General features: G+C 43.3%; 1 protein-coding gene across 2 annotated transcripts; it reads right to left on the minus strand.

The window, feature by feature from the left end:
• Positions 1 to 615: 615 nt before the first annotated feature.
• Wdr61 (WD repeat domain 61) lies at positions 616 to 17,105 on the minus strand. 2 transcript variants are annotated; one of them, XM_027415057.2, is made up of 11 exons: positions 17,007 to 17,105; positions 14,125 to 14,175; positions 13,322 to 13,349; positions 11,114 to 11,219; positions 10,593 to 10,765; positions 7,108 to 7,256; positions 6,823 to 6,916; positions 5,657 to 5,750; positions 3,681 to 3,773; positions 2,587 to 2,665; positions 616 to 902 (listed from the first exon to the last, which is right to left on the minus strand). In XM_027415057.2, the coding sequence occupies exons 2-11, from the start codon at positions 14,134 to 14,136 to the stop codon at positions 813 to 815; spliced, it is 918 nt and encodes a 305-aa protein (XP_027270858.1). In that variant the 5' UTR covers positions 14,137 to 14,175; positions 17,007 to 17,105; the 3' UTR covers positions 616 to 812. The 2 variants fall into 2 exon arrangements, with proteins under 2 accessions (XP_027270858.1, XP_027270859.1); XM_027415058.2 differs by having other exon boundaries at positions 16,903 to 17,013.
• Between the last annotated feature and the right edge of the window lie 1,750 nt (positions 17,106 to 18,855).

Raw genomic sequence — 18,855 nt, forward strand, 5'->3', positions numbered from 1 at the left:
GGGTGTCTCCTCCTCTGAGGAGGAGACACTGAGGACAGGGTAGCTGTAGGGGGGTGAGCAAGGTGGAGGTGGGAAATAATCCAGCATGGACTGTTCTACAGAGCGGGCCTGAAGACCAGGCACACAGTTCTGGCAAGCAAGAAGCAGCAAGCACCAGGGTGTTAGTGTCTTAAACCTTTCCCCATTACCATGCAGACCCAGTCTGGAGGCGACTGCAGAAGAGGTGAAGGTGCTGGAACTCTAGTCCGAGGCAGCAATGTTCAGCCCTGTCTGCCAGTCTTGAGTCTGAAATAGTTAAGGCAGACCTCTCCGAAAGAATGAGGAAATGAGGGTGTGCAAGAGGGGGCATTTTAAATATATGACACACAAGGACCCCCAGGCAAGTAGAGCCAGAATGTTCCTTTGCCCCCAGCATGTTTTCTTCAGACTCCACTCTGATATAGGGTGGTGTGTTCAGGACAGCCTGAGGGAGCGCTGGGCACATCATCACAAGTCACCCAGGAACAGTAAGTGCCTGGATCTCTGGTCCCTCAGGCATGTCCTCCCTGTCACTAACTGCTAGTTCACACTGTTCTCCAGGGACATGGTCAAGGAAAAGAGCAGCGTGTTCACAAATGCAGGTGCTTGCATTAAGAATGCTTTATTTACATTAAAATAGGAGCAGCATTTCCAATAAAACAGGAAACACTTATTATAGTGTATCTACAAAATTTACTACAATATATGCTGTATTTTAAGTGTGCTTAGGAGGGTAAGGAATGTCATGATCAACCCTGCATACTCTGTGGCACTGGCCCGGAAGATGCTGGTGTTTAAATTGGGCAGTCATAGACATGAATTTCCTGGTCATCTCCAACAGACACAATTTTTGATCCATTTCCATTATATTTTACTCCCCAAACCTGCAATAGAAACATAAACAAAAAGCATTCTAATTCCTGTATTTTGGGTGAGGAATGCTCAAGGAATCAACACTGTTCCTTTCTTCTGAATCTAGACTAGCATGAGGCCACAATGGAGCCTAGCCTCTAACTAGGCCACTTTCTCTGGCTGTTGTGGTATAATAGCACTCCCCCCCTCTAAAATACAACAATCTATTATCCTTTCAAAGGTTCAGAATCCAGGGGTTACCTAATGCCATAAGGTGATTCCTGCCTGGGCCCAGCACTATGCTCTCAGGAGGAGAAGCCTGTGGCAAAACTGCAAACCACTCACCCACCTCCTTTGTCTACCACCCACCCCAACATGGTCAATCATTACCCTTTCTCAAAGGCCTGGGAACTAGACAACACGGTACTGAGATCCAGACATCACAGTACTGAGTACTAGTAGACAACACGGTACTGAGCACCACGGATTTTTTTGGTCTGTGCTTGAATTAGCAGCTTCACACTTATTCTGTGTGGTTAGATTGTCATCCTCATCTTCAGATTGGAGGCTAGCCTTGGTTTCAGGCTATGACCTCACTGACATTCCAAACATCTTTCTCTGAAACACCATCACAACAGCCCCACAATAAGAACACAACTAGGACTTACTAAGAAAAATGCTTAGGGTCAATGGTGGACTACCAAGATTCAATTTCACTGCGATAATTTAAGATAAATACAAAACTGCATAAATAATTATGCTAGTTTACAGTAAGATGCACTCAAAAAGAAAAATAGGTAAGATCTCAAAGCATTCAAATATATTAAGGGTGATTTGTCGCTCTGAGCATTGTAATTTTTATGCTGCCTAGTTCCTTTTTCCTCTAGAGTCTAAACCCCTGCTACTTAAGAGTTGCTAAGAACAGCAATAAGGGCAATAAGCAGGAGAGTTACAAGTAGTCTCAGCCAAGAAGGGTGGTTCGTACCTTGTAACTCAGGCAGGAGGACTGCAGGAAGTTCAAGGCCAGTCTGGGCTAAAGTGCAAGATTGCTTTAAAAAATCCCTTCCCCTTGGTCAGAAAGGGGGAAAAGAGGATGGATTCTCAGGCCCATGTGGCACTGATTGAATTAGAATCCACTTCCTTTTGGAAGGTTAAGGCTGAGGCCAGGCAAGTAGTATTCTGCCACTACAGATCTTCCAGCCTCAGCCTCCAGAGTGCTGGGTGACAGGCATGTGTCACTGCCCTCAGCTCAGAGGTGGCATTTTATGACTCCTCATGGGAGTCTTAGGAGAGTAAGGACCAAGAAGGATCTACAATGTTACCATTTCCCATACAAAGATAAAGACAGTCTTCCTAAGATGGAAACCAGGCTTAGCACTATCATTACAAGAAAACAAGCTGTAACCTCTATATTAAAAAAAAAAATCACATTCCTGGATAATAACAAAAATGTAAATGATGATTATGTTAAGCAATGGAACCTCCCAAAGAGGGAGGCTCCCGTAGAAGTATGCAGAAAAGGGCCCCAGGCTTAGGTGTATGTTTTCAGAGAAGGAAGTGGTCAGTTGTGTGTTTTGGCATGTGTAGTGGACATGCCTTGGAGTCACAGGGCTAACATGTCCCAGGGTTCTACCACTCTTAACTCCAACAGAAAGGCTAGTAAAGGAATGTGGCCAGCAAGCTAAACACAAGAATTTACATGCTTATTATTCATACCTGATCCTGGTGATCAAAGAAGGTGTGAACACAGGTCCTTGTTCCAACATCCCAAACCTTTACACTTTTGTCAGATGAACTGTTTCGAAAGCAAAGGTTAGAAGCAGAACACTGACTTAATGTGCACTCCTTTGCAGACTTACACACTTCTACCCTTAGAGGCCTCCTTGTGGCTAGACAAGAGCTTGGGTACAGCTGACCATCTTCTCACAAGGCGGCCAAGATTCTCCTCATCAGCTTGGCCTGCCTGCCAAGCACCATCATCAGGAGCTTCAAGCCTATCTACCCTTTGTCTGGATGAGGAGGAGGTCTGGTGAAGTGTCAAAAGCTCTCAGAACCACTGAGCAATGCCCTTCAGCTGTCCATCCCACGCTTCTGAACCTCCTCAGTCTCCAGGGCCTTGGATATCACTGGCATCCATAAACACATTTGATAGGAAGATCTTCAGTTCCTAAGTTCCTCTTGGAACACCAGGATATGTCACGACAGTAAGTGGAAAACCAGACTTTTAAGAAAAATCTAACATTTCAATAGTTTATAAGAATATCTTTGATCTAGCTAAGATCAACCAACTTCATTAAAATAACAAGCCCTTTAAAAGCTAAAGTAAACAAAGGCAACTTGAATTATTATTATTATTATTTGGACAGGGTCTCTCTACGTAGATCTAGCTGGCTCTGAACTCACTATGTAGACTAGTCTGGCCTTGAAATCACAGGGATCCACCTGCCTCTACCTCTCCAGGGCTGGGATTAAGGATTGTGTCACCATGCCTGGCCCCAGGAAACTTGAATTTTATTTTATTACTATAAAAAGTTTTTAATTTTATTTATGTGTATGAGCGTTCTGTCTGTATGTTAGTAGGCCAGAACAGGGGTGGGATCCCCTGGGACTGAAGTTTCAGATGGTTGTAAGCCACCATGTGGGTGCAGGAAATCGAAGAGTGGCTAACCAGCGCTCTTATACTGCTAAGCCATCTCTCAAGCCCCAGGGTATTAAAAAGTCATGTAATGTACTCTCTCAATTTTAAGGCACATTATCAGAAGACTGCTCTCCCCTGCCAACCACTTTAGAAATTTATGACTCCTACGTACCTGGAGACAAAGTGAGTGTCATCAGGACAGAACGCGACGTTCAGCACCCAGGATGCGTGGCCACTCAGTGTGCCAGCCAAGTTGGCATGTTGTCTGGAAGAAGAAAGATTCAAACAGAATGGAGATGCTAATTTAGGGGACTCTAATTTCGGAATTGGTTAATGAACTATTAGCTCCACTCACATGGTTGAGTGTGATATCAGAATGGCCATATGTCATAAATTCCATTTTCAGTGAAGTAGCAGTAAACACCAGACACATTTTTATAGCAGCATTAAGTTAAAAATATCAAGAGCTTGGAGGCTGCAGAGATGGCTCAGCCAACTCCAAGTTGAAGAGACTGAGTAGCAGGGGTGAGCAGGCCAGCCAGACCCTCCTGCAGTAGAACCTTTCCCATGATGAGAGGAAAGCATCGAGATGTGCCCATCATAGGATATGTGGCTCAACAGAACATCTGTGACCTGGTCAAGACCAAGGCAGATAGGTGGGTATGGTGGCACATGCCTTTAATCCCAGCATTTGAGAGACAGAAGAAGGTAGATCTCTGTGATTTTGAGGCCAGCCTGTTCTACATATCAAGTTCCAGGCCAGCTAGTGCTAGATAGTGAGACCCTGTCAAAACCAAAAATAAAACAACAGAACCCAATCAAAACCAAAAAAATACCTTAAAAAGCCAAAAACAAAAAAGCAAAAAACCAAGCTAGTCCCAATTCCTACAACTATTTCCATGTTTCTTTTACTTTGAAAAAGATTTTTATTTTATGTGTGTGTTCCACTTGTGTGCAGGTGCCCATGAAGTCCACAGGGAGACATGGAACCCCTGGAGCTGTAGTTACAGGTAATTGTGAGCACCCAGCATGGGTGCTGGGAACTAAACTCTGCAAGACTGGCAAGTGCTCTTAATTGCTGAGCCACCCATCTCTCCCAGGAAACCAAATGCCTATGCCAGGAGAAGCAACCTGGGCCTGAGGTCAGCAATTTTGCCTCTAAAAACAAGCCTCAGGAAGTGCAGAGAGTAAGAAATCGTGAGGTTCACTATTGCTAGGGCAATTACCACCTCTTCAGCCAGCTAAGTGGAGGCACTATGTCATGTTGCCTCAACAGCTTGGGAAGTCATGGAAGAGCATCAATGAAAGCTAACAAAGAGAGACACCCAAAACATGCAATGTTGAGAGTCTCTTCTTGTGGCCCCAGAATCCTCTCACCACTAATGTCAAAAGCAGCATGCCCTTCTGATCGCAGAGTTCAACTCTCAAACAGCTCACAGAGGCCCAAAGGACATATTGGAGTGAGAAATGTGTAAGACAGATTAGAAAAGAACTGGAGAATGATGAACTAGAGGCACACTTAGCATGGAGACTCATAATGAAACCCAGGACAACACAAATATACTGGCATATACTGGCAACAGCGGGGGAATGAGAAGGTGGGAGGGAGGAACACAACAGAAGGGAGAGCAGTATGGGCCCTCAATGGTGGTGCTGAGCACACAAGAGCAATCTGCTCACTCCTACGCCGTCAGTCCAGAACATACCTCAAGAGGCTCCCCACCTAGACCTATGGGGCAGCTTACCCTGGGGCTCCCTAACCAGAAGTCAGCCTGCATATCTGCTGAAAGCAGGAGCCTGGAAGAGACACCCAAGGCCAGCTATAGCCAGAGCTCCATTTCCTCAGCTGTATGCTACATATCTACCCAGAAGAATTGAATATCAGGGAGCCAAACCACCTGACCCCTGAAAAAGAGCAGCAGTGTCTAATCCTTCTAGGGTTAGATAGATGTACTTTTCCTCCACATAGACCTTGGGGACACACTCTAAGCTCTAGCAGGAGGGGCTGGCTGGGAGAGAAATGACTGGGAGTTCAAAGCATCTGAGCTGACTTATAGCCATAGAGCAGGCACAAATTCCTAGAGTGGCTCCTATCAGTAAAGGGAAAAAGCTGTTGCTGAGACCTTTACTCTTGGAAAGGTAACTCACACATCATAGATCTTGATGTAGCCGTCATCTGAAGCTGTGACGAGGAGCTGGGAGTCAGGGGAAAAGGTCAAGGAGCGAATGGGCATCGCATGGCCTGCAATTCAGAAAAGCTGTTAAGCTGGCAGCTCCACCACACAAGCTTTCTAACTGTGCCCTTTTAATGACCACTAGTCACTGAGCTGGAACAACCCTGGAGCTTCAGTCAGAGAAGAAGGTACTGACTAGACCCTTCCTCCACTCCCACAGGCCTCCAACCTCTTTCCTGTAGCCATTTCTTCTTAGTTCTCTAATCAGCTAGGTCTCAATATAATCTGTTAAAATTCAAATCAAAACAATTGGGGGGCTGGAGAGATATCTCAGTGGTCAAAAGCATGTACTGCTCTCACAGAGAACCCAAGTACAGTTTCTAGCACCCACAGCTGGAAGTTCACAACCATCTGTAACTCTGGCTCCAAGCGATCTGAAATCTGGCTTCTGTGCTTTGCATGTGCACGCACACGCATATACACAAAATCTTAAAACAAACAAAAGACCTGTCTGGGTGGCAATGGCATAAATCTTTAATCCCAGTACCCAGGAGGCAGAGGCAGAGGCAGACCTAGTCTACATAGTGAATTCCAGGATATCCAGGGCTACACAGAAACCCTGTCTCAAAACAAAACAACAACAGTCCCCCCCCAACGCCCTACAAATATGGCCAAATATGGAAATACAGGCTGCATCTGATTTGTAAAGTTGGACAAATAATATTTGTAAGGTCCAATAATATTATTTCTCTACCAAATCTTTTGCTGTTGGGTAAAGGGTAAATTAAGGTAATACATGCACTTGGTTATAATTCAAAATCAGACACAAGAGGAGCAATCTCTGTCTCCTGCTCTGTCCTCCTCCCAAAGCCACCAGTGTGGAGATGGACAGCCTTGCAATCACAAAGCTCATGAGGAAAAAAGAGAAAACACACATAAATAAAAACTAATCAACATCACTAAAAAAGAACTATTGTGTCCAGATTAAAACCACAGTGCTATGTCTAAGACATAGTGGTACTTCAGTTTTCCAACAGAGATAAAAACAATATAATTAGTATTTTAATAAAAGAAGCATTCTTGCTTTGTGACCTGATATCCATCCAGTGAGCACAAACTAGGATGAGGGGTTGTGGGTACCTTCCAGCGTATGCAGAAGCTTTCCAGTTGCAATATCAAAAATATTGATGATCCCATCTATGGCTCCGCTGGCCAGGTATTTCCCATCAGGACTCTGTGGGGAGAGATGGATGATTTGAGACAAATTGGTTAGCCTGTCCCTTCTGAATACAACCCGCCTTGCTTTGCTGGCCTCACATCTAACTGGCTGCCAGCAAACCACACCAAAAGACAGCAGCTAATGAACACTGCAGGGTCTGTGCAGGGGACCACAGCTAAAGCGCCTCGACAGACAGGTTTCCTTACATATGCAATACTAAGGATGAATTTTCCTCTAGTGTCCAAAGAATATTCTTTTTTCCCACTTTCCACACCAAAAATGTTCACTTTCCCCACGTGAGTTCCTGTGGCCAGATACTGGGAGTCAGGAGAGAAGGCCAAAGTCCAGGCGTCCACTGGAAAGGAAGCAAAGGGGAACGCCCAGTGAGAAGATTCGACCTTAGTTTTACAAACTATAGTTTGACCAAATGCTAGTCTTTAAACTTGGAGAAAGTGTCCTAAGTCAGGGAACCATTCTGCAAAGACTCTAATTCTTTTCTTTACCAAGTTTAAATTTGAAAAGATTCTTAAGTTGTTTTTTGTTTTTTAAATAAAAACCACCTGAACAACACTCACAACTGACAAGGACATGAGAAAACAGAACCTCCCTACTCTGGTGGCAATGTAAAATGAGACAGCCACTCTGAGAACCAGTTTGACAGTTTCTTAGGTAAAAACAAACACCACAATACTCACAAGTCCACTGCTGGGAGCTACTCGGGAGGAATGAAAGCATGTACACAGGGACTTACATGCTCATCTCCAGATATATATATTATAAACAGTTCAACTGGCAAAATGAGGAGGGGGATATCCTTACAAGAGAATATTATGTGTCAACAAAAAGGAACAAATCTGTGTTACAAAATGGATGAAAGTCAGAAACACTTTAAAAAACAATGAAGACTATATATGTTCTATCAGTTCTGTTCCTGTAGAGAACCCTAATACACCAGCTTTTGCCAGCCCACATATATTTCATGTCCAAAAAGAAGTGTTTGTTTTTTTAAAAAGTAATTTTAAAAAATTTACTTATTTTTATTTTGTGTGTGCTGTTGTTTTGCCTGCATGTATGTCTGTGTGAGGGTATTGGGTACTCTAAAACTGAAGTTACAGACAGTTGTAAGTCAGCATGTAGATGCTGGGAATTGAACCCAGGTCCTCTGGAAGAGCAGTCAATGCTTTTAATGGCCTAGACATCTCTCTAGCCCCAAGAAGTATGTTTTTAAAGTCCTACTATAATTAGCTATTTACAGAGAAAATCGTTAATAGAAACCCCAACTTTCATTTCTCAAAGCTTAATAAAATGACTCAAGTTATCTTGGCACATCCCTATTACTTTCTTTGAAATGCAGATCCTTTCCTACCAGATGTCTTCAGGCACAAAACAGAACCATGTGCACTCTTTAAAACCTACACTCTAAGACTTAACCTTAATACTTTAGCAGGGGACCACAGCTAAAGTTCTAAGTAAATGTTAGAGTAAATGTTCTAAGTTCCTCCTCCTCCTCACCAAGAGTTGCTTTTCTTTTCCCGTGGGCATTTTGGATATGATGTTCAGGGGCCTCTACACTGTCACCTTTGCTCTTCCTTGTGTCAGCAGCTGGACAGCCACAGCCTGGTGGAATGCCAAACATGGGGTCATTCCTCCAGCTTTACTTTGTCTATTTTCACTTTCTTCTTCTCTCTCCACTCTTTCTATCCTTTTTGTAGTGGTACATTTTCAAGGCAAGTCTGATTTCCCTAGGTTTGGTAAACCCAGACTTACCTAAAGCCCTCAGCTAGTTAGCTGTCAGCAGCAAGGCTTGCTCATTATTTGACAGATTCTCTCCACCCCAAAGTACATCCATCCACTTTATTCGTTTCAGTATCTTCCATAACAGTCATCTTACACCTGTAACACTGGCACTTGGGAAGCTGAGTAGAAGAAGCAGCCATGACTTTGAGGCCAGCCTGAGCTATATGGTAAGACCTTGTCTCAAGAAACTGAAACCCCAAAACAAGGCAACCCCTAAGACATAACAAAAACAACCCAGAAACTTTTACAACACAGTAGAAGAAAAAGCAAGCTGGACAGATATAAAACCTTTTACTTGCAACCAATGCAGCACTCACTTCTTCATATATGATGTGTATAAGGCCACAACAATTACACATTAACCAGCGCCACTGTCTTGAGATGGTGCAGGTACCCAAGATTAAAAAGTGGCAATGGGGCCAGAGATGGCTCAGTGGGCAAAGGCACTTGCCACCAAATCTGATGACCTGAGCTCAAGTCCCACATGGAAGAACTGAATTCCACAAACTGTCCTCTGATTTAGACACACACACACACAAAATAAACAATGTAATAAAAATATTCTTTAAAAGCAGCAACAGAGCTGATTCTCTCTTTCTAGTGCTCCTTATGTTCAGGGTGCTAACAGGTTTTGCAGGATGGCTGGAGATCCCTGTTCTCCACGAATAATGAAAGCAGAGAAGAGTGTAGACAGCCATCTAGGAAGTTACCAGAAAAGTATCCAAGTGGCTTTTTCCAGAAACACATTTCAGTCTCACACTTTTTATTTTAAAGATTTATTTATCTACTATGCATACAGCACTCTGTATACATGTATGCCTGCATACCACAAGAGGGCATAGATCTTATTACAGATTGATGTGAGCCACCACGGTTGCTGGGAATTGAACTCATGACCTCTGGAAGAACAGACAGTGCTCTTAACCTCTGAGCCATCTCTCCAGCCCTCTAGCCTCACACTCTTAAACCGTGATTCGGTGGATCCAAAAGAGACTGGACAAAGACTCCAGTGGGAAGAGTCAAGGAGACTTCTGAGGAGAGAGGTACTCAGTTCCTAGACTATGGGGACTCCTAACAAGCCCTGGAACCTTCATTCTATGCAATATAAGGGTTCACAGCAGCTAGGAGCATAAATGGAACGAGGCAAGTCAATTGGGGAATTGGCTCCCCCAAGAACCTGATCAGCTCTTTCACAATCCACCCACAAAGGAGTGTGTGGAGCGATGCCAAGCTATCTGCATCTCTGGAAATCACTGCTCACTGAACAGAACAGGCTTTGCTATGAGAACTGCATATGCATTTTAAGTGAACAAGAGGCTAAAAAGAATCTTGAAATGTTATAGTGTTTGTTCTACACCAATCTAGTCCACTAAAGTTGTCCCTTATCATCTCAGATAATGCTCAACGAGGTTGAGGAGCAAGAGAACTGCTCCACTGTACTTTTAAAAAGATCCATGAAGTTGTTTCTTCCTCTCTATGTACCACACACTAGAACCCAGGCACTTTGGCCATGATTAATAGAGATAACCACTATTTGGACCTGAGGATTCCACAAGGCAATGAATGTCTTTCTTCAGGTGTCAGGTAGAGAAGCACTGGCATAGCCAGCACAGCTCCACAATCCCAAATAGTCAATTCTGAAATGCAAAAAAACTGGTTTGGTTTTCCCCTAAGTATAGCACTACAATCCATTTGGCAGCAAAACTGGGCCTGAAATAGTCTAATGTTGTTTTCAGCATATGTTTATCACTTAGTATAACCCCTGTGTGATTACAATGACATTAGGGTTGGATTAGAGTGACTACACTTCTGAACTAGAAATACTCTCTCCCTAACAAGTCTGAAAAGGGACTGTGGACTTCTATCACCTCCCCTCAATGTATAAAGTTCTTACCTGGTCCTGCATCTATAGACTTGATCTGCTTGCCATTTTCCAAGTCCCAGAGACGAATATGAGCATCCAGAGAGCTGGATGCAGCAATGGGAAGGGTGTGGCTGATGTCCACTGACACCACCCCCAGCTGATGTCCCTCCAGGCTCCACTGTAGCTCCAGCTTCTCATCATGCCTGGGGGGGGGGACACACAGAAATGATTCTTTCTATATACTATACTGGCATCAGAACGTCTATGTCCTTGGATATTATCAAAAAAAAAAGAAAAAAGAAAAAGAAAAAAAAGAAAAAAAAATGATCAATGAGATGAGAAACCTGAGAACTAAACATAGAATGTTGCCAGGTTTAACTTTGGGGTTCCTCACCACACACAGCTTTAATTCCAAATAACAAGAAAAAATAAGTGGTTATTCTAAAGCTACTATGGTGCTATTGCTTTCTTGCCCAGAAAATCAATGCTTTACTTATAGAAGCAAAGCCCTTGTCCCAAATTTCCAAGATTTGAAAGGGGGAAGTACTCACCATTTCCAAACCTTCACTAGGTCATCCAGGGATCCAGTGACCACAGTTTCAGTGTTTTGCTTTTTGTTTGTCCCCCAGGCAACTGACCAAATGGCATCATCATGGGCTAGAATGGAAAGTGCTTCATTTAAAGTTTCTATGCACACAACTCCTAAATTCAATGTGATAAAACAAAGCTGAAAAACAAGCTGACAACTCTGAAACAATGTCCACTTCTACCTATCTTCATGGTTCCACTGGATACGCCCCCATAAAGTGTTTACTTGACTTGTGGGTGAAACTACATAAAAATTAGTGGTTCTTGTTTAGTTTTAGTCACCCTAAAACACAAGTTTACAAGAAGGGAAACAGGATGAGAACGAGACAGGTCTTCAGACTCCAAATACAATGAATGATCCATTAGTCTGCTATTCATCAGACAATCAGACTAGAACAGTAATCACTTGGTCAAAATTACTAGAGTGAGCAGAAAGTCTCTCATTACCACCGACCTTCATTTGACTGGAGCTGTACCTCAGAGGCCTTTGGAAACCAGGAGACAGTTTTATAAACAGTAGTGGTCTAAAAGGTATGAGATGTCTTTTACAATAAGTGCCTTTATTATGCTTAATGAATCACTTATTACATTAATCCTTCCCTAAGTGTTGTCTTAATCACAGCTGCCTTTATGAAGTCCTGCCAAGATCATACCTGTGGTGACAGTATGCATATAACTGCAGCACTTAGGAGACAGAGGCAGGAGAATCATGAGGCTAGGCAGTGAGTTCAAGGCAAGCCTGAGTAACAAGTGAAATCCTTTTTTCAAAAAACCAAGAGCTATGGACAAAGCTCAATGGTGGAGTACTAGAATGGGCAAGGCCCTGGACTTGATCCCTAGTGTTGGGCTTCCCTCATCCCCTCAAAAGATCATTTTCATTTCACAAATAGGGAATGGGAGACTTGGAGATGCCCTGTAGCTCACCCAAGGGCATGAAGCTAAGAAGGGGCAGGGCTAGGATTCAAACTCAGAATATTAACTGAAGTCCAATTTAGTCTAAATCTGGGAGCTACACATTTTGTGAGCTATACTGTAGAATCTACAAAGCTGGCATGCATCTATTAAACAGGATAAGTATAAGAAGCTTTACTTATGCCTGGTTACAATTCTTGGAGGCTACCTTTCCAAAACATGACTCTAAAGGGATTAAATTTAAACAGCTGTTAAGTAACACATGCTGCACAGCTTCCTTATAATCCTCACTAGACCCACGCCTGCTAAGATTGCCCCCTGGATGATGTTAGCTTTATGCAGAGCTATTGCCTGGCATACCTGAACAGCTGACTGGTTAACTAGGGGGGACTACCTAAATGTCACTTATTTGGAGTGGAAGAGCTTTTTTATTAGGTACTTACAAACTCCCACAGCTGTTTCTAACCCATCTGATTGAATAGGATTACCCAGTCCATGCACAAATGCTGCTCCTGTGCAGGTCTTTCACTAGGGAGCTAGTCCTTCAGCTGGCCTGAGACCCACGCCTCTTGCTCCCATTCCCACCATTGCATCACCACACACTCAGGTGCCCTGACTGAATTTCCACTGTTTCACCCTCTCCTTTCACAGAGAGACAAGAGTCCTCTAAAAGAGTTCCTACACTTGTAATTGGAGGATGCTATGTAAAGACTCCATAGTGAATTCTGAGTTAGAGCCAGGTTGAAGCCCACCTCCCTAGCAGTGTAGACAGGCTCTTGCCTCTTCCTATCCTGGCATCAGGGAAGCTCAGCACTACGATGTGGAAGAGTTTTCCTCATCATAGAGTTCTCTATTATGCCACTTGACTCCCACCTTTCTTTTAGTTAGCTTTCATATATTTACTTATTTATTTTGTAGTACTGGGATTGGCCTTGTACATTTGAGGCAAGTGCTTTACCACTAAGCTACATCTCCAGCCCTCTTTTCGCTTTTTAGATTAAAACAAGGGCTCATTACATTGTCTAGATTGGTCTTGAATTCACAATCCTCCTATCTAACTTCTTTATCATCTGGGATTACAGGTCTGTTCCACCAGACCCAAATAGCTATTTATTTTTTGATTGGGTGTATTTGTTTTGGGTTACATAGCCAATACTGCAAAGAACTGAGTGTCTGGTTGGTGTGATAAAATCGTAAAGAAACCAAAGAGGTCACATTTTTTCACAAAAAGGGTTTGCTTGAAGAGGTGGACTCCTTACCTTGTTCTTGCTTGAAGAGAATACTGTACTACAAAAAACAGAACAGCAGAGAGTCAGATTTCAGTTATCTTGCACTCCCTCCCTCCAGCACTCCAAGTGAGACAGTCACTATGCTACTTCCTTGCCCATCCTACACAATCCTTGGTTCCTACTCATGAAAGGCTTGTATAGTTACACCAGAGAAAAATCAGTTCTTCATCTTGTTTTTTGAGGTGGGGGCTTTCTAAGTAGCCAGGGTTGGTTTCAAACTCTATGTAGCCAAGGCTTACACTAAACTTGCATCAATCTTCCAGTTTCACCCAGTGTCGTTGCCACTACAGGTGTGCAGCATCACACCTGACTACAACAAACCAGCCCCACCCCCAAACCCAGTGTAAGTAAGACCAGTAAGTTACACTTTCTTCAACTCTGGTCAGGAGGGAGCTGATTCCTGTTTGCAACCTACTTTTTTGCAGTTGTAGGAGACTACACAGTCCATACACATAGATTAGCTTTGTCCCTGGTCCTAAAGGTGCTTATTGACTGTTCTAGCTCCTATTTCAACTTTTACTTTTATGTATAAATTCTGTTAAACTTCCTCAGTTACTCTCTAAATGGTGGCAAAGGCACATAAACTAATCTTAGTGTGGTGCATTTTACTAATGCCATATAAACCTGTAATGAGCAGGTACTCAAAGTCATCTAGGTTTTGGGAACAAGACAAGAATTAAACACTAGTTTCCCCAACCATATACCTAGGCAATCTATTGGTCTTGAACTTGCCAGTGACTAACTAAAGTTTTTCCTCTCAGTGCAGATCTTACCTGGTTGGTCATTTCCTTAACCAAGAATGAAGATCTAAAGGCCAGACAGCCCTGTGAAAACAACACCAGGGTTTCAGTAAGATGATGGTATCAGCACAAGGAGGCTACAGAGGATCCGCTACACCAAAGCAACCCTTTGTTATGAAGTTGTGACACCTTTCTATGGACCAATCCTTGGGTCTTCCTCCCAGGGAGCCAAGTAATACACATTGCCTCCATCCACGGCTTCTTCCCCCCAATCTGACTGCAGAGGGTAACCAATATGTTCCTTTCTACTTCTCAGAGACAGAATTATTGGCCCTATTCATCTTAAATTTTGTTCAACTTACAAATCAAACATGGGAATCCAACATTCTTATATGCATGGACTCATGGTGGTCTCAACCAAAAAAGCCTTTAAAAGCCAACAAATAGGTAAATAAGGCTGGAAGGAGTCAAGTAGGTCAAAGTTTTCAAAGGCTTAGCTATACATGGGCCTAATCTACTTTATGAACAGATTTCATTAGAGTTCTTAATTTTTAAAGATTACACACACACACACACACACACACACACACATATATGTATACATATACATTGTATCTGCATGCATGTGTACATGTGTACATTCACCTGTAGTGGACAGGGGACAATTTGTGGAAATCAGTTCTTTCCTGGGTAATGAGCTTGGGTGTCAGGCTTGGCAATAGTGCATTTACTGAGCCACCTGCCCAAGGTCTTATATTATTTTGTGCACTACTGCTAGCAGACTTGTAAAACCTATAAACCCTCTCTCTGATTGTTTTCAAATACATAAAATACACAACATTAGAAAGGAAACCTAGTATGTTGTCACTCTCTGTGGCAGCTATGTTCTATAGTCACTACAAATGGGCAGTAACAAACCATTCCTCTGGAGACCAGAAGCAGATCACCGAAAGCCTCTGGGCACATTTCTGTCAACTGCTCAATATGTAGCTATGTTTTATGTGTGATTCTGTTTGAATGACTATGTGTTACTAATTCACTAATGTTGAACTCAGACTAAATGAAGACTAATGTATTTATTTTCTCTCTTAAGACTCATCAGAGCTTTCCTGCACTGGATAAGAGCATGGGATAACATTCCCACAATATGCCAGAGGGTTACAGGATCTCTAATCATCAAACACACACAGAAATGAGAAGGCATGGCTCCAAAGCCCACTTTCTTTAGAGCAGAAACAGGGCAGAGTGCAGACTTAAAATTGGGCATCAAGTGACTCCAAAGATTCAACACCCTGCACATGTCTTTTAAAGATTACAAATAAATATTATTGAGTAAGCAAATTCACAGGATCCAGGCATAGTCTATATGTGGAAAATAATTTTCTCAAAACACACATGGCTCTTTATCAACACATTATATAATAAGAACTGGCAGAGTCTAAGAGATACTATGATGTCAGAATATATATGGTATATATGGTATATCCTGCCAGATATACCATAATCCTGGTACATTAGAGGCACTAATCCTGGCTTTGTGGCAAGACCCTGTTTCAAAACAAACAACAACAAAATCCCATCACAGAATCCTGACATGGAAATGTCATGATCTTTAAAGCATTAACAAAGTCATATTTAATGTTGTATGTTCATTGTGTGCACTCATAATGGGATTATATGCTAAATTTCAATGAGAGGTTAAGAAAGACAAGGGTACAAAGTGTCTCTAATCCAAGTTCACCACTCCCTCAGTTCCATTCTCAGACAGCTGAACAGGCCACACACCTCAGGCATCCAGGCTCAAACTGGCAAACCAAAAAGGCCACCAAAGGTTTTTCAGGAACAGGAAATCAAACAGATACATGATTTTTAAACAGCTGTAAGAGATCTTAATCAGGTGGGCTAATTTGTGACTCAAGAAGAGGGCTTTGCCCAGACTAGAAAAAAAGGTCATTTTGGCTGAACAAGTGCCATGAAAACTCTGACTGAGCATCAGCCCTTAGTGAGGCAGCCTCCTCTCTGCCAATCCGGACCTCATATTTGACAACAGAGGAAAAGCAACACTTTTAAAAGTAGGAAGATTTACAGGGAACCAACTTTTAAAAAATTACCCTCAAAACAGGGTGTGCAATTCTATCAGGCTGAGCCACTGAGAACGTACTGCACTAGGCCATATTTTAAATACTACTCGAACTAGCTCACTGAACCTTCGTTAACTCTGCTCAGTAGGCATTCTAAACAGTTTCATTCTCCTGGCAAGATAAGAGAGGCTTAGAGCGGTTGAGGGAAGCGTCCCTAAGAAGGACAATACAAGCTATAGCTCATGCTAAGCCACATCTCATGACAGGCAATTTCAGAACTAAGAGACACCTAGAAGCCTCCTCTTATACCACCTTCTCTCTTTAGAAAAAAATTCCCAGTTAGAATTCAATGCTCATTCCTCAGTGTTCCCAGGGACTAACCTCTGTCTCTATGGAAGTTCCTCAGGCACGTTAGTAACGCACAATACCATACGGCACTTGAAAGGAACTCAGTCTCTATTTCTAAGTGTGCCTTGACGTGAAGCTTGCTACCTAATGGCGTGGCTAAATACTGGAGAACTTGTGTTAAGACAGTCCTCTATCTAGAAGAAAACTACCTCCCCCTCAAAGGAGCCGGGCCTCATTTCCGGGATGCACAACACATTATCTGGATGCAAAAGAAGTCCGCCTAAGGGCCTTCTGTCTGCCCGCGGGACTCGTGCCTCGCGGGTTAGCCGGTGTAAGCAATCACGGAGTCACCCCTGGGCCCCTGGAGCCTCCGTGAACAAACCTGCTGTCGCGGCCTCCAAGCCTCCCTTGTTCACCCGTCTCCCCGTCCCGGCAGGGAGCAGTACCAACGACCACCATACCCAACTGCCCAGCACACCAACTCACCACTGCACAGCCCGCCGCACAGCTCTCTGACGTCAGAGGGACGCGACCGTGGCGCTCACGGATGAGCTTAAGGGGCGGGGCCTCTCTTCTTAACCCGGGCCCTGCAGGCACAGCGCCTCCTGTCGCCTTTGCGCAACGGAGATGGGGAGGGGGGCGGTGCAAAAAGTGGGCGAGGAGAGGAGAAACCACGCCCCGTCCGCGTACCGTGGGTACTGCAAATCTGCTTCAGAAAGTTTCTCTGATGACCTCATGGGTTATTTTTTTCTTTTCTTTTTCTGCTATTTCTTTTTTCTTCCTCCTCCTCTTTTTTTTTTTTTTTTTTTGGTTTTTCGAGACAGGGTTTCTCTGTGTAGCTTTGGAGCCTATCCTGGCACTCGCTCTGGAGATCAGGCTGGCCTCGAACTCACAGAGATCCGCCTGCCTCTGCCTCCGAGTGCTGGGATTAAAAGCGTGTGCCACCAATGCCCGGCTTCTTCTTCCTTTTCTACCTCCTCTTCCCCCCCCCCCTTTTCCCTTCCCGCTCCCCTCCCTTCCTCCTCTTTCTTCTCAAGACCAGATCTTGCTATGCAGCCTCAAACTGGCCTTAAACCGCTGTCAGTTCTGCCTCAGCCTCCCAAGTACTGAGATTACAGGTCATCACCCGGCTGTGTTGGTTCTTAAGCTCAATTTAAGACCTACGAGTGAGTCCAGTGTTAATTTAGTGGGTTGTGAGCAACAACGCTAAGCAATGAAATGCAGAGGAGTACTTGACATACTGAATTTCTACAGTCCTGTTTTTCTATGAGTAGAGGGTGTCCATAAATTGCAAGTTCTTCAGGTAGGCTAGCAGAAACTGGTTCTATGTGAGATGGCTCAGAGACAGCAGTACTAACTCTACCTTCATTGTAATTCCATCTGTATGCTAAGTGACATCCTAGCTCCATGGCGGTTGGCAATTGCATGCTGTGGACTGAAAAGAACCATATAAAGAGCAAGAAGAGCCAGGACCCAAATTCCCGGAGACATTTTCTGTCCAATCCCAGAAAAATATGTGAGTGTTCCTCAAGTATTATTAGCCTATGCCTCCCCTTTTTACCAGGTATGGAGAGCCTCTAAGCCCTCAACAGCTGGAGAAGTTAGGGTTTATCTTCCAATACCTCTATTTTTGGCCAGAATCAGTCCCTTTTGGTGTTCAATTGATACCTGAGGTTTGTTGGTTCCACAATTTCAAGAGGGAAAATGGACCCAGTGTTAGATACAGTGATAGCAATTTCAAAAAACTGTTAGATAACTAGTTTACTTTACTAAGCAACTAGATAAATTTGCCCAACATAATTACAAATCTCCCAGGCCCATTCCTTGGCCCTCAGGAAGGATCTGAGGGGTCACCCTTGTGTTACAGGCTTAGAAAAATTTAGTCCAGGGCTAGGGGATGTAACTCAGTGGTAGAGTACTTGCTTAGCATATGCAAAGCCCTGAATTTGTACACCAGTGCTATGCAAAAAGAGAAACAAAGCAACTAAAATCCCCCATAAAAACCCCAAGCTGAAAACAAAACAAACCAAAACAAAAACAGAACACTTGTGTCAAGGTGAGCAGACTAGATTGTCAAAATTCTAACCTTTTTGAATGTATGTGAATTTTTTTTTTTTTTTTTTTTTTGAGACCGGGTCTTACTCCATAGCGCTGACTGAGCTTGCTTATGTAGGCCATGTTGTTTTCAGACTCATGGAGATCTGCTTGCCTTTGCCTCCAGAATCACTGAGATTGAAGACATCTTGCTCTTTTCTTTAAATGTGTTTGTTTATTACATTCATTGTGTATTTTTTCATATGCAACACAGTGAGCATGGGAAGGTCAAAGGACAACT

Source organism: Cricetulus griseus, chromosome 4 (genome assembly GCF_003668045.3).
Source record: "Cricetulus griseus strain 17A/GY chromosome 4, alternate assembly CriGri-PICRH-1.0, whole genome shotgun sequence".
Classification (NCBI taxonomy): Eukaryota; Metazoa; Chordata; class Mammalia; order Rodentia; family Cricetidae; genus Cricetulus; species Cricetulus griseus.

Excerpts from the sequence above, each read along its gene's own strand:
- Wdr61 (XM_027415057.2), bottom strand. Across the intron at positions 7,257-10,592 it reads GTCTATAGATGCAGGACCAG|TGGACGCCTGGACTTTGGCC; the intron begins GTAAGAACTTTA and ends CTTCCTTTCCAG. Across the intron at positions 903-2,586 it reads TCTTTGATCACCAGGATCAG|GTTTGGGGAGTAAAATATAA; the intron begins GTATGAATAATA and ends TTTCTATTGCAG.